At 36.4% G+C, this 16,967-nt stretch overlaps 1 protein-coding gene across 2 annotated transcripts in view; it reads right to left on the bottom strand.

Moving 5' to 3' along the window:
• ETNK1 (ethanolamine kinase 1) overlaps window positions 1-16,967 on the bottom strand; it is a 67,255-nt gene that overhangs the window by 29,829 nt on the left and 20,459 nt on the right. For both annotated transcript variants that reach the window (XM_004775990.3, XM_045073385.1), the window contains exons 2-3: window positions 15,439-15,698; window positions 571-711 (exon numbers count right to left, since the gene is read on the bottom strand). In XM_004775990.3, coding sequence (XP_004776047.2) covers window positions 571-711; window positions 15,439-15,698 — 401 coding nt within the window. The remainder of the gene's footprint in view (window positions 1-570; window positions 712-15,438; window positions 15,699-16,967) is intronic.

The following is a 16,967-nucleotide window of genomic DNA, read 5'->3' as shown; positions in this document are numbered from 1 at the left end:
TGAATTACCTTACTTGGAACCTGGGGAGTCAGATTTACAAAAGCTGAGTAGGACTCCAGTAATTGATTTTTCAACCTCATAATCTAGGACTTGAATAGTCTCAGTAAACTAAGACAACCTAAACTTTTTCACACTCTAATATTACTACACTGCCCCAAAGCAAATCTCTAGGTCTATTTAAAACAGCTTTGAAAAAAAAGAATTCTTATAAAAAGGGCTCCATGGCCAACTCATTCTATGCAAAAAGTACCATTCATAGCAATCACTGTATTTACTTCCAAATAAATGTTCTATATTTGTTTCTTGGCTGGTCACCTCTACCCACTCCCCACCTCTATCCCACGCTTTTGTAGGGTTTTGTTGTTGTTGTCCTGTTTTGTTTTTGAGTTGGCTGAGGTAGACAGTCATATTAACGCAGTGCCACCTGAGAGTCAAATGAAATCAGTGCAAACTTAATCAAATGCAAAGACAGCAACCTAACCAGATTATATATACAAAAACCTGTAAGCATTCTCGAAAACTTCATAGCAAAACAAGGTAAAAAAATTTCAAATGTAATGGTAAATTTACCTTTTATTAAGATCTTCATCTGCAAATCCTGTGGGAATGAGAGAGAAATATTTTCCCATCTTTAGCCATAGATTAGATTTGGGAATCCAGCCATTGTGTGCATGGATAGCATGGATTTTAGCAAGCTGACGTGCTATTAGCCTGTTTTAAAACAAAGCAGCATAAAAAGAAAATGTTAAGCATCATAGAGTTCGTGTCTATTCATGAGTAAACTAACTTAGTGTGCATTCATTTTATAACATGATTGCATTTTTACCTAATATAGAGTCAAAATAATTTGTCAAGTCAACTCTCACAAAGGAAAGGCAAGGAAATGTTTAAAGCAATTAGTAGGAAGAAACACCTACAATTAATTCAGTGAATAAATATTGTGTCCAAAAGAGGCTGAATGTCTGCAAGTAGGTGGTCTATTCTGATTACATAAACAATGGTTAGGACCAAACACAATTATAAATAATTTCAAAGCCCATATTAGACATTAATCTGAGATACATTTAAAGTTTGAGCCTCGTCAATGAGATTAAAGGACAAAGGGGACTAAAGTAAAAAGGTAACTGGGAAGAAAAATGGGTTACAGAAGTTCATTCTTCTAACTGTGTTAAAGACAAATTTCCTGAACAAACATTAAGATTCTATGATGTCAGAATTAATCTTCTTTATTCAACAATAAAATAATTTGAAGCTGTATGTACATGTATCCATGCTATCTTTGTATCTGTAGAGCCAGCAACAGCAAACATTAACATAAGAATAAGCACACAAAACAGAAATAAGGTGGATCACGAGGGGGGAATAAAAGATCAATGATATCATAAGGTGAAATAATATTTGAATAATTGGGATCCAAGAAGAAGAAAGAGAGAGGGGGGCAGAAGGTATACTGCAGCAAATTATAGCAGAGAACTTCCCTAATTTGGGGAAGAAAACAGGCATCAAAATCCAGGAAGCCCAGGGAACCCCCTCAAAATCAATAAAAATAAGTCAACACCCCAACATCTAATAGGAAATCTTAACAAATCTCAAAGTAAAGAGAAAATCCTGAAAGCACATTGGGACAAGAGGTCTGTAACCTACAAGGGTAGAAACATTAGATTGTCAGCAGACCTCTGCACAGGGACCTGACAAGCCAGAAAGAATTGGCATGATATATTCAGGGTACTAAATGAGAAAAATATGCTAAGAATACTTTCTTCAGTTAGGCTGTCACTGAAAATAGAAGGAGGGATAAAAAGCTTCCAGGACAAAACAGAAACTAAAAGAATTTGCAATCACCAAACCAGCTCTACAGGAAATATTGAAAGGGATCCTTCTAAGCAGAGAGAAAGCCCAAAAGTAACATAGACCAGAAAAGAACAGACAATATACAGTAACAGTCACCTTATAGGCAATACAATGGCATTAAATTCGTATCTTTCAATAGTTACCCTGAATGTAAATGGACTAAATGCCACAATCAAGACACAGAGTGTCAGGTCGGTTAAAAAAAAAACCAAGACCCACTGATATGCTGTCTGCAAGACACTAATTTTAGATGCAAAGACAGCTCCAGATTTAAAGTGAGGTGTTGAAAAAACATTTATCATGCTAACAGACATCCAAAGAAAGCTGGGGTGGCAATCCTCATATCAAATTAGATTTTAAACCAAAGACTGTAAGAGACGAGGAAGGACACTGTGTCATACTTAATGGGTCTATCCATTAAAAAGATCTAACAATTATAAATATTTATGCCCCTAACATGGGAGCAGCCAATTATATAAGCCAATTAATAAAAAATCAAAGAAACATATGGACAATAATACAATAATAGAAGGGGACTTCAACACCTAACCCTCATTGAAATGGACAGATCATTTAAGCAAAAGATCAGCAAGGAAATAAGGGCTTTACATGACACACTGGCCCAGACAGACATCACAAATATATTTAGAACATTCCATTCCCAAGCAACAGAATACACATTCTTCTCTAGTGCAAATGGAACCTTCTCCAGAACAGATTACAACCTGGGTCATAAATCAGGTCTCAACCGGTACCAAAAGACTAGGTCCCTGCATATTTTCAGACCACAATGCTTTGAAACTGGAACTAAATCACAAGAGAAAAGTTGGAAAGAACTCAAATGCATGGACGCTAAGAGCATCCTACTAAAGAATGAATGGGTCAACCATAAAATTAAAGAAAGAACAATTTTAAAAATTCATGGAAACAAATGAAAATAAGAACACAACTGTTCAAACTCTTTTGGTTTCAGCAAATGCAATCCTAAGAGGAAAATACAGAGCAATACAAGTCTTTCTCAAGAAACAAGGTCTCAAACACAGAACCTAACCCTACACCTAAAGGAACTGAAGAATAGCAATTAAAGGCTAAACCCAGCAGTTAAGAGAAATAATAAAGATCAGAGCAGAAGTCAGTGAACCAGAAACCAAAACAACAGTAGGACATCAATGAAACTAGGAGGAGGTTCTTTGAAAGAATTAGTGAGACTGATAGACCCCTGGCCAGGCTTATCAGAAAGAAAAAAGGAAGGACCCAAAGTAATAAAATCATGAATGAAAGAGGAGCGATCACAACCAACACCAAAGAAATACAAACAATTACAAAAACATATTATGAGCAACTATACACCAGCAAATTAGACAATCTGGAAGAAATGGATGCATTCCTAGAGACATATAAAACTACCAAAACTGAACCAGGAAGAAAAAGAAAACCTAAACAGACCCATAACCAGCAAAGAAATTGAAGCAGTAATCAAAAATCTCCCACAAACAAGAGCCCAGGGCCAGATGGCTCCCCAGGGGAATTCTACCAAACATTTAAAGAAATAATACCTATTTTTCTGAAACTGTTCCAAAAAATAGAAATGGAAGGAACACTTCCAAACTCATTTTATGAAGCCAGCATTACCTTGATCCCAAAACCAAAGGCCCCACCAAAAAGGAGAATTACAGACCAATTACAGAGAATTACAAAATTACAGACCAATTACAGACCCATGCTAATGAACATGGATGCAAAAATTCTCACCAAAATACCAGCCAAAAGGATCCAACAATACATTAAAAGGAATATTCACCAGAGGGAATGGGATTTATTCCTGGTCTGCAAGATTGGTTCAATATCCACAAATCAATCAGTGTGATACACTACATTAATAAAAGAAAGGACAAGAAAGTGCAGAAAAAGCACTTGACAAAGTATAGCATCCTTTCTTGATTAAAACTCTTCACACTCTAAGGATAGAGAGTATACACCTCAATATCAAAAAAAAAAAAGCCATCTAAGAAAAACCCACAGCAAATATTACTCTCAATAGAGAAAAACTGAGAGATATTCCCCTAAGTTCAGGAACATGGCAGAGATGACTACTATCACCAATGCTATTCAACATTGTACTAGAAGTGCTAGCCTTAGCAATCAGACAAAAAAAATAAAAATAAAAGGCACACAAATCAGCAAAGTAGTCATCACACTCTCACTCTTTGCAGATGATATGATACTTTATGTAGAAAACCCAAAAGACTCCACCCCAAAACTGCTAGAACTTATACAGGAATTCAGTAAAGAGGCAGGATATAAAATCAATGCATAGAAGTCAGGCTCTCTGCTCAGCAGGAAGCCTGCTTCCCCCTCTCTCTCTGCCTGCCTCTCTGCCTACTTGTGGTCTCTGTCTGTCAAATAAATAAATAAAACCTTTAGAAATCAGTTGCATGGGGCACCTGGGTGGCTCAGTGGGTTAAAGCCTCTGCCTTCGGCTCAGGTCATGGTCTCAGGGTCCTGGGATCAAGCCCCGCATGAGGCTCTCTGCTCAGCGGGGAGCCTGCTTCCTCCTCTCTCTCTCTCTGCCTGCCTCTCTGACTACTTTTGATCTGTCAAATAAATAAATATCTTTAAAAAAAAAAAAAAGAGAGAAATCAGTTGCATTTCTATAAATCAACAAAAAGACAGAAGAAAAAGAAATAAGGAGTCAATACCATTTACAATTGCACCCGAAACCATAAGATACCTAGGAATAAATCTAAACAAAAAGGCAAAGGATCTGTATGCAGAAAACTACAGTGTACTCATGAAAGAAACCAAGGAACACACAGAGAAATGGAAAAATGTTCCATGCTCATGGACTAGAAGAACAAATATTGTGAAAATGTCTACGCTACCTGGAGCAATCTACATATTCAACACAATCCCTATCAAAATACCATCTTTTTTTTTCCCCCCTACAGAAATGGAACAAATAATCCTAAAATTTGCATGGAACCAGAATAGACCCTGAATAGCTAGAGGAATGTTGAAAAAGAAAACCAAAGTTGGTGGCATCACAATTTGGAACTTCAAGCTTTATTACAAAGCTATAATCAACAAGACAGCATGGTACTGGCCCAAAAACAGACACATAAATCAATGGAACAGAACAGAGAACTCAGAAATGAACTCTCAACTCTATGATCAACTACTGCTCGACAAGCAGGAAAGAATGTCTAACAGAAAAAAGATAGTCTCTTCCACAAATGGTGTCAGGAAAACTGGACAGCCACATGTAGAAGAATGAAACTGAACCATTTCCTTATACCACACACAAAAATAGATTCAAAATGGATGAAAGACCTCAATGTGAGAAAGGAATCCATCAAAATCCTTGAGGAGAACACAAGCAGCAACCTCTTTAACCTCGGCCGCAGCAACTTTTTCCTAGGAACACTACCAAATGCAAGGGAAGCAAGTGCAAAAATGAACTATTGGGACTTCATCAAGATGTAAAGCTTTTGCACAGCAAAGGAAATAGTCAACAAAACAAAACAACAAGTGACAGAATAGGAGAAGGTATTTGCAAATGACACATCAAATAAATGGCCAGTATCCAAAATCCATAAAGAATTTATCAAACTCAACACCCGAAGAACAAATAATCCAATCAAGAAATAGGCAGAAGACATGAACACACATTTCTGTAAAGAAGACATCCAAATGGCCAACAGACACATGAAAAAGTGCTCAACTCGGCATCAGGGAAACACAAATCAAAACCACAATGACGTACCACCTCACACCAGTCAGAATGACTAAAATTAACAAGTCAGGAAACAGACAGGTGTTGGCAAGGATGCAAAGAAAGGGAAACCCTCCTACACTGTTGGTGGGAATGCAAGCTGGCACAGCCACTCTGGACACCATATGGAGGTTCCACAAAAAGATAAAAACAGAGCTACCCTAACAACAGAGCAATTGCACTACTGGGTATTTACCCTAAAGATATAAATGTAGTGACCCAAAGAAGCACATGCATCCCAATGTTTATATACCAGCAATGTCTAGAACAGCCGAACTATGGAAAAAAGCCCATATGCCCATCAACAGATCAATGGGTAAAGAAGATGTGACATATATATACAATGGACTATTCTCAGCCATCCAAATAAATAAATAAATAAATAAACCTTGCCATTTGCAACAATGTAAATGGAACTGTAGGGTATTGTGCTAAGCGAAAAACCAATCAGAGAAAGACCTCACTCATATGTATAACTTAAAAGGAGCATAAGAAAAGAGAGGAAAAGATGAAAACAAAAGAAATCAAAGAGTGAGACAAACCATAAGAGATTCTTTTTTTTTTTTTAAGATTTTATTTATTCATTTGACAGAGAACACAAGTAGGCAGAGAGGCAGGCAGAGAGAGAGAGAAGCAGGCTCTGCACTGAGCAGAGCCCAATGCGGGGCTCGATCCCAGGACCCTGAGATCATGACCTGGGCCGAAGGCAGAGGCTTTAACCCGCTGAGCCACCCAGGCGCCCCCATAAGAGATTCTTAATCATAGGAAACAAACTGAAGGTTGCTGGGGAGGAGGGGGGAGAGGGGGATTGGATCACTGGGTGATGGGCATTAAGGAGGGCACATGATGTAAAGAACACTTGGTACTACTTATGAGTGATGTATCACTGACCTCTACCTCAGAAACCAGTAACACATTATATGTTAGTTAACTGAATCTAAATTTTAAAAAACTTGCCCCCCTAAAAAAATAATAAATAAGGCTTCACTGCACTAACATCCAAGGCAAATGCTACTTTAAAATCCCATCAAAGCAAAATCCCATCAGTAAAGTAAAACATTTAAAAATTTCAACACTTCAGAGAATTTTCTTAAATATCCAGTAATACTAACTGTCCCCACTCTTGGAGGCTTTTAAAAAATTAAGAGCAAGAGGCACCTTGGTTACTCAGTTGGTTAAGCAGCTGCCTTCGGCTCAGGTCATGATCCCAGGATTCTGGGATCAAGCCCCATGCTGGACTCCCTGCTCCCCACACATCCCCTGTGTTATCTCTCTTCCCCAGATAATAAAATCTTTAAAAAAAATTAAGAGCATTATAACCATAAAAGGAATTTTTTAATTGAAAAATAATCCCTAATCCTACCACTCCAATAGTTTACTTCATTTTTAAATACACCCTTTGGATTTTCACATAAGCCAATTATTGTGATTATAGCCACAGTTCAGCAATTAAGCTGGTTTCTTCCATATTAATCCCACATCAGCCATTCTGCGTACTTTAGACAATAATCAAAATTACCATTTCAACAAGTAGCATAGTATTTGTGCTGATATGCCTTGGTTATATCTGAATATGAGCACTGTCATGACATAAACATATAACTTCTATGAATTATTATATATTGCCCTATTAATTTCTAAGAGAACATTACCAGTATTACTTGTAACTCACAATGTACCAGTTACACTACAATACAATCCAGCACTGGAAGTCAGTGTTTTCTACTTCTGCTTTTTGATAAATGTGCAATAATTAATTTTAAACTGCATTTTGTCCCATTATATCTGTTGCTGGGTGGTTTTTAATTAAACTGCAGGCAGGATTCCTAGCAAAAGGTTTCAAAAAAAAAAAAAAAAAAAAAAAAGTTTCAAAGAAATACCAGAGGAGAAAATTCCTAAACTGTGAATTTTGAAAATTTTTCTGAATATCTCTGTGGAGCTTGATTGCCACAGAAAGTTCAAATAAAACAAGTCATGATAAATTTCCTTAAGCTGAATTACTCGCTAATCGTTAACCTGGTGGTCTTTATCATAGCATTCCCTCACTGCCTCTTCCATATGCTCTGCCTCTTCCTTTAAACTCCAGTTCAAATGTGATCTCAGTGGAACACTGCCTAAATTCCCACAGTTATTTTTTTTTGAAAACCTTTTCTGTTCTTCTGTGTATACTATTTGCTTACTTTTTTCCAAAGATTATTGTCTGTCACACACTGCAAATTACTTGGAAGGAGGGCAGGGACTACCTGAATTCTTTTTCTTTCCCTAGACTAAACATAAATACATGTCAGATTTTTAATAGTCAAAGCAGATACTCTAGAATAATCTAACACAGGCAAGTAGCTATGTCTGAATAAACCATAGCAAGAGAGCACTGCTCAATCAACATTTACTGTTGGCTGTGTATCAGTTCATGTAATAACAATGGCTCAAAATGTGATACCTAACTAATCCAAAATTAGTAATAAGCCCTATAAATTGATAAATGAAAGATCCTTTTTATCATAAATATGTGAAATTCATTTTTTAAATATTTAAAAAATTTTAAAGATTTTATTTATTTATTTGACAGACAGAGATCACAGTAGGCAGAGAGGCAGGCAGAGAGGGCAGGGTGGGGGGAAGCAGCTCCCTGCTGAACAGAAAGCACTATGCAGGGCTCCATCCCAGGACCCTGGGAGCATGACCTGAGCCGAAAGCAGAGGCTTTAACCCACTGAGCCGCCCTGGCACCCCAAAATTCATTTTTTAAAGGAGAAAAGTTAAATATATAAAGCACATTATCCTATTATTTACATCCCTAACCTCTTCTTGGAGCTCTAGAATTACCATTCATTCAATTGCTTACTTGATATTTCTTTAAAAAATACTTCACTGTACATACTCAAAAATAATAAAACATTCCTTTAGAAATCATTTATAATTTACCTATTTTATTAATATGCCCTTCCATCAATTAGTTCCTTCTGTATTTTGTTTTACAGTAATTAGCAAAACTGTATGAACATTTAACTATCCCATGGGAATATATTACCTGAAATAAATTTAATTGCAAAATAAATAGCCAGTATTAACTACTCAGTGTCAACTAACTATATCCTTACTGTCATCTTTTTTTCCTTCCTTTCTCAAACTCTATGCTGCTTTTTTTCCAAAATTGTGAGTCAACTCAGTGCATCATTCATTTCAAGTCAATTATAAGAGAACTTAATTAGTATTGCTATTTGGTCTCAGCATTTTTTTTTAATGAAAGGTGTATATGCCTGTATTAGTATCATATACTCTAAACAAGTAGATCTAACAAAGTATAGGAAAAGGCTACTTGTAGTAGACTTTTTAAAGCAGTTTAGGCTCACAGCAAAATTGAGGGGAAGATTCAGAGTTTTCCCAAATTCCCCCTATCCAACACTAGCATCACCTCCTCCATTATCAACACCAGAGTAGTGCATTTGTTGCAACTGAAGCACACACACTGACACCCAAAGTTCATAGTTTACATCAGGGTACACACTTAGCGGTATACATTCTATGGGTCTGAACAAATTTATGACAGGTATCCACTATAAAGTATCATACAGACATTTTCACTGCCCTAAAAATCCTGTTTCACCTATTCTCCTATTCACCTCCTTCCCCACTAACCCTTAGCAATTACTGATCTTTTTAGTGTCTCCACAGTTTTATCTTTTTCGGAATATCATATAATTTAATGCAAACAAGTTTATGACATGGTATCAAATACCTAAGTGAGCCTTACCTAAATTTCACTGTTCTTGATCAAATACTGTTAATTATTCGGGCATCTGGGTTGCTCAGTCAGTTAAGCACCCAACTCTTGAGGTTATGATCTCAGGGTTGAGATGGGAGTCCTGTGTGGGGCTCCACGCTCAGCAGCAAGTCTGCTTGAGATTCTGTCTTTCCGGCTCCCTCTCCACTGTCCCTTCCCCATCTAGCGCTCTCTCTCCCCCTAAAATAAACCTTTAAAAATTTTTTCAAAAAATACTATAATTATTCTTTGTACTTAAGATTATTTAAAATCAATTATGCAAAGCTTTCCTTTTAAAACAGAAATTCTATAGTAAGCTTAATAACAATTATTTAATTATATAAAATAATCAGAAGTCAATAAATGGGAGAAAGTCTGCATTTATTTTCTTCTTGAAGTCTTTTCACTTCAATCCTACAAATTTTCATAATGTGTTTTTTTTATGTGATTAACAAAGGCCTTACTATTTTCCTTTATATTTTATGAGCTTTTCTCAAGTAAAAAGATACTCATTAGTATCTTTAGGATATACTTTTCCTAGCCATGTGACCTTCAGCAAATTACTTAAAATCTTTGTACCTTATTTTTCTCATCTATTAAAATAGGATCTTAATATTACCTATACCCTGGGATTATTGTGAGTTGAATTTATTAATACACAACAGGTAAGTTTTGGAGCACCTGGCTGGCTCAGTTGTGTAGCATGCAACTCTTGATATCAGGGTTATGAGTTCAAGCCCCACACTGAGCACAGTTTACTTAATAAGAAAACATTAAAAAACATATATAGAAGGGGCGCCTGGGTGGCTCAGTGGGTTAAGCCTCTGCCTTCGGGTCAGGTCAGGATCTCAGGGTCCTGGGATCGAGCCCCGAATCAGGGTCTCTGCTCAGCGGGGAGCCTGCTTCCCCCCACCCCGTCTCTCTGCCTGCCTCTCTGCCTACTTGTGGTCTCTCTCTGTGTCAAATAAATAAATAAAATCTTTAAAAATATATATATATATAGAAATGCCTGGGTGGCTCAGTCAGTTGAGTGTCTGACTCTTGGTTTTGGTTCAGGTCACGATCTCAGGATTGTGAGATGGAGCTCTGCTTCAGGCTCCATGCTCAGTAGGGAATCTACTCCGGATTCTCTCTCCCTCTCCCTTTGCCCCTCCCCTCCAATTTCTCTCTCTAAAATAAATCTTTAAAAACAAATACACACATACACACACACAAAGGGGTATTTAGAAGAGTGTCCAGTTCATATTTAGTGCTGAATAAATATTAGCCTCCATCACTTTAATATATTATTTCTCTAATAAGAATTGTAAACATACCTATTACTACTTTTTTAGTATCAATTAAAAATAAAATCTTGACTTTTTCAATTTTTTAATAAACGTATGCACCTTTTTTTTTTTTAAAAGATTTTACTTATTTATTTGAGAGAGGTGGGGTGGGGGGAACATGCATGCGCGAGCATAAGCCAGGGAGAAAGGCAGCCGGATAGGGAGAAGCAGACTTCCCGCTGAGCAGGAAGCTCAATGCCAGACTTGATCCCAGGACCCTGGGATCATGACCTGAGCTGGAGGCAACCACATAACTAACTGAGCCACCCAGGAACCCCAGCTTTCTTTTCTTAAGATTTATTTATTTGAGAGACAGCAAGCACATGAGTTCAGGGGAGGAGCAGACGGAGAAAGTCTTCAAGCAGACTCCCCGGAGTGTGAAGCCCAATGCAGGGCTAGATCCCATGACTTAATTAGATTATTACCTTAGCTGAAACCAAAAGTCAGACGCTTAACCAACTGAGCAATCCAGGTGCTCCTAAAATCTTGACTTTTTAACATAAAATGGTTTCTCAGAAGAAGTTAAAATAAAAACCAAATTAAGGGACAACTCATGGGTAGTAATTACCCAAAATCATTTAGTTAAGAAAGATTCCGAAATCTCATCTATGTTCAGAGGTAAAGAGCTTCAAGACTGGTTAGTTTTGTCTGTCACAAACAAGAAGGGGGGTTTAGTGATGGCAATAATTACTTGCTATGTCACATCTATATGCTGCTAAGGTTCACCTTAAGGAATACTACAGAATATGTTATAATAAACAGTACATAATAGCAAAAAAAGTCTATGAATTTTAAAGTTCAGAAAATATGCTTCTACAAGCACAATAAAGGATGCCCAGGTGGCTCAGTGGGGTTTAAACGTCTGCCTTTGGCTCATGTCATGATCCCAGGGTCCTGGGATGGAGCCCCACATCAGACTTCCTGCTCAGTGGAGTCTGCTTCTCCCTCTCTCCATGCTTGTGCTTGCACACACACTCTCCCTCACTCAAACAAATAAAATCTTTAAATAAATAATAAAAGCATAATAAAGTCAACTGATTAGTAATATCCTAGTAATATCTATAATTTGCCTAAGTACTTTAATACCTTAATGTCCAAGTTATTGTAAGATCTGCCTAAGTCAAATAAAATGTGAAAAAAAATTAGGAAAAAAAAATTATAATAATTATAAAAGCTAACATTTACATAGTGTTTAACATATGCCAGGCCTTGTTCTAAACTTTTTACATATATTAACAATGTTAATCCTTACAACAGCCCTAGAAGTAGGTACTATTATTATTCTCATTTTTTAGATAAGGAAACTGAGGCACAAAATATTTAAGGGCTATACCCAAATTCACATAGCCCGTAAATCTGAAGCAGTCTGGTTCCACTGTGTGTCCTTTGTGATGAAGATATAATGCCATATATAGAATTTCACAAGGCTTTAGATTCCATAACATTCCACAATCACTCAAAGAGAAAAAACCTGCCAGTTTCCATCATGAGACTACAGAGTAAACAGAAGGGAGAAATCTGAATGTGAAACTGACCAACAAATAGTAACACTGGATAGTTCATTCAACTGAAAGCTGAAATTCGGTGTGTTAAAGACAGTTTAGGAATATCAACGTCAAATCCATGGAAGTATGGGTTTTACAAAGGCAGTTAAGACTGCTACACCAGTAAAGGTGGTATCACCCTTAAGCAACTTTCTTCTTACATCTTTTGGACACTGACTCTTAAAAACTAGTATTCTTCTTCCTGCTTTAGTTACCAAGAAGCTAATATGGCCCTTCTCTAACAACCTTATGGAATATACTTCTTGTATCTGAATCTAACTCCAGCTTTTCCTTTGGCCTAATTTCACCTAATCTCTTTTAATCCTGTTATATATATGTATCTCAAACTCTGACCAACAAATAGTAACACTGGATAGTTCAAACATCTGCCTACCACTAAGGTCATGATCCCAGGGTCCTGGGATTGAACCCCATGTGGGGCTCCCTGCTCAGCTGAGGAGTCTGCTGCTCCCTCCCCCTCTGTCTCTGCTCATGTGCTCGCTCTCTCTCTCCCTGTCATTCTCTCTGTCTCAAATATGTAAAATATTTTTTTTTAAAAGGCTTAAGATTTATAAATGTATCTGATATACACAAAACTGAAGACCACAAAAAATTGTGACACAAAAGAAAAAACAACTATCTATTAATCGGAGTTCTTCAATACATTCTAAACTACACTCACATAAGGGAAGAGACTCTTATCTCATCAAAAACTGGGGTTTGGGGGCACCTGGGTGGCTCAGTGGGTTAAAGCCTCTGCCTTTGGCTCAAGTCATGATCCCAGGGTCCTGGGATTGAGGCCCGCATTGGGCTCTCTGCTCATTGGGGAGCCTGCTTCCTCCCCTCTCTCTCTGCCTGCCTCTGCCTACTTGTGATGGGTCTGTCAAATAAATAAAATCTTAAAAAAAAAAAATATAGGTAAATACTGGGCCATTTCATTTTCATCAGTTAATGAAGCAACTCTTAAAATATGGTCCAGGCTCTCTCTAATAAATAAACATATTTAAAAAAAAGAAGAAAGAAAGAAAGAAAAGAGAAGCGGGGGGGTCTGGGGCCTTGGTGGCTTAGTCCTTAAGCAACTGCCTTCGGCTCAGGTCCTGATCCCAGGGCCCCGGGATGGACCCCTCCATCAGGCTCCCTGCTCTGTGGGGAGTCTGCTTCTCTCTCCCTAACCCTCTGCCCCTCCCCCTGCTCATGCTCACACTTGCTCTCTTTCTCAAGTAAATAAATAAAATTTAAAAAGTATATATGAGCCAGGAACCCAAGAGATTCACTTTGTTTAACTCAAAACCTTCAGGTTTATGAAGTTAAAACTACTTTCTTAAGATATTATTTACCTTTTTCACTCTAATTCTCTCATGAGTAAATGCTGTAGTTTTCAAGAAGCTACATGAAGTGGTGTGATAACGTTATCACCCTGACAGCTAACAATGTGTGCTTGTACTACTCTTGTAACTCAAAAAAAGTTGTTTTCATTTCTAACATGGTAAATACTGATAGATAAAACTCACAGAAACTCTTTCGGTCTTCAATAACCTTTAAGAATTATAAAGGGATCTTAAGAAAAAAATATTTAAGAATTTTTGCAGTTTTCAAATTAAGCTCATACACTAATTTTTAAGAGCAGAAAAAGAACTGTAAAAGACAATTTTGAACAAATGATCTAGCATATTCAAGAAATTATTCTTATAGGAAATATAATGTACTGAATTAAAGTTTAATAAAAAGACATAACACACTAAATTAAATAACAAGTTTAAAAAATAACAGTGTTAAGAGAATTTAAAGAATCTTAGTAAGCAGAAACTCTGAAAATACGAGCAACTGGCTTACAAAAGTTAGCAATAAGAAATGTGTAATTCTTTAGTCTAAGTACTACTTTAAAAAATTAAGGGGACCACTTCACAGCAGTCAGAATGGCTAAAATTAACAAGTCATGGAACAACAATTGTTGGAAAGGATGTGGAGAGACTGGTACTTTCTCACAGTGCTGGTGGAAATGCAAACTGGTGCAGCTACTCTGGAAAATAATGTAAGATACTTCAAAAAGGTAAAAATAGAGCTACCCTATGACCCAGAAATTGCACTACTGGGTATTTACCCCACAGGTAAAATGTAGGTGATCTGAGGAGGAATCTGCACCCCAATGTTTATAGTAGCAATGTCCACAATAGCCAAACTTTGGAAAGAGCCCCAATGTCCATCGACAGATGAAAGGATAAAGAAGATGTGGTACACACACACACACACACACACACACACACACACAGGAATATTACTCAGCCATTAAAAAAGCAGAGGGGGCGCCCAGGTGGCTCAGTCGGTTAAGCTACTGCTTTTCGCGAGGGTCATGATCCCGGGTTCCTGGGATCAAGCCCCACATCAGGATCCTTGCTCAGTGGGAGCCTGCTTCTCCCTCCCTCTCTCTGCCTGCTGCTCCCCCTATTGTGCGCTCACACATGTGCGTGCTCTCTGTCAAATAAATAATTAAATAATTTTTTAAAAAATGTAATCTTGCCATCTGCAAAGACATGGATGGAACTAGAGGATATCAGGCTAAGCAGAATAAGTCAATCAGAACAAGATAATTTTATGATCTCACTCATTTGTGGAATTAAGAAACAAAGAGAGGAACATAAGGGAAGGGAGCAAAAATAAAACAAAGATGAAACCAAAGAGGGAGACAAACCATAAGAGACATCTTAATTACAGGAAACAAACTGAGGGTGGCTGGAGAGGAGGGAGTAGGAAACAGGGTCACTGGGTGATAGGCATTAAGGAAGGCATTACAATGTAATGAGCACTGGGTGTTATATACAACTGATGAATCACTGAACTCTACCTCTGAAATTAATAATATACCATATGTTAATTAATGGAATTAAAATTTTAAAAAACAAAATAAAGTAAAATAAATAACTGATTAAGGGGAAGCCTTGACACTCTGCAGACTAATCCAAAACCACATCTCACAGTCTTTTTTTTTTTTGCAATCAACGATGAACAGTAAACAGGATTTTTTTCTTCAACAAAAATAAACAGAACCCTAACTAAACAAAGTTTCTAAGATAACCAAATAGTTGCTTAAAGAAAGAAAAGGCAGTTTTAAAAAATAATTTCTTTAGCATACTTAACACACATACTTAAGAAAAAGAAAAATTATTTAGAAAAAGAAATGTACCTGAAAATGGCAGGGTTGCAGACATGCTTTGGATCCAATGCTTCTCCCTGTATAAATTCATAGCATAGTCCATTATTGAAGGTACAGTAGAGTTGTGGTGCACAGCCATGAGCCTGCAACACTCGGAAACTCTTCACTTCCTCATCTCGATCAACTAACAACTCAGTCTTATTGCCATAAATTCGCACCAGGACTACATCCTCCATTGTATTACTCACATAACAGCCAATAAGTTTATTTGTGATTCCATCTGTGAAAAGCTGCCAAAAAAAAAAAGAAAGAAAGAAAAGGAAAGAAAAAATGAGGGAAAAAGCAATTATTTAATGAATGAAACAGCAGATAAGTTAAAATAATTAATTACTAATTTAAAGTATCTACTTTTTAACATAAAAAACTTTTAAATACAATTTTATCTAACATGTCTATAATTTTAATTCTAGATATAAAGTAAAGGAATGCTGTAATTCCTATAACATTATATCTTTCTTGATCCAAAATTGTTAATTATTCAATCTCCAGTGCTTCCACACAATGTTTTGATACCTACTATATCTCCAAGTATGCTTGTACTGCAATCATTGCAAATGTGTACATATACACACACACACAATTTCTCCTATGTCTAATAAATTCGAAAGTCTCTGAAGACAGAGACACTGCTCTCCTCCAGCATGGCATATAACATATAAAAGGTATTTAATAATGTTTACAAGTGTAATATACAAATATAAATCTACCATAAGTTACATATTGTGGTAAATCTCCAACTTCTAAAATTTAATTTTAAATGTTAATTTTAAGAGTTACTTAATACAACATGCATTAGAAATTGTTTTTAAGCATTCAGGTTCTAATTCAAACTTGAATGCTATGGCTAAAAATGCGCAACCCTAATTAGAGGAAGTGAGAGGTTAAGTAGAGATTTCTACATTATTTTCTAAAAGGGACTTTTGGGACTTTTCAAGAGCTAAAGTCAAAAATTTCAAGTTCTTTTTTTTATCTGAGCACAAATGGTACCTTTAAAAAGCAAACAGATGATCAGCAGTATTAGTTCAAATCCACTAAAAAATTGAAACTTTCATTTTCCTCTGATACTAAAATTAATTTTTCTATTTGCTCAATTATAATCTAAAGCTTTTTTTTTTAAAGCTTTTGGAGGCTCTCGGGTAGAATGAAGGGACAAGAGATAAAAGTGTAACCAAGAGTTAACAACATTTTTTCCCAAGAAAATTGGCAAAAAGCAAAAGGAAAAAGGGCCAAATGAATACATATTTACCTAATGCCTGAGAAAGAATATAAATGTTTCTCTTTCAAAAAGACTATTGTAATGATAAATGACACCGGAAAAGGCTTTACATCTTCAGATGAAAATTTTAAAGGTATTTCTTAAGGTAATACTAGTTATTAGTTTTTATATAAATTTTTTTATTGTATACAAGTCTTGACTATTATCCTTACCCAATGTAGGTTAATTGTATGAGCTAATGCAAAGAGACTTATTTTAAATATTTACTTTTTCGGGTATGCAG

This window comes from Mustela putorius, unplaced genomic scaffold (assembly GCF_011764305.1).
Source record: "Mustela putorius furo isolate JIRA1106 unplaced genomic scaffold, ASM1176430v1.1 tig00537227_pilon_pilon_pilon, whole genome shotgun sequence".
In the NCBI taxonomy this organism is placed as follows: domain Eukaryota; kingdom Metazoa; phylum Chordata; class Mammalia; order Carnivora; family Mustelidae; genus Mustela; species Mustela putorius.
The sequence above is the reverse complement of the archived record's forward strand: the minus strand, read 5'-3'. Positions and strand labels throughout refer to the sequence as shown.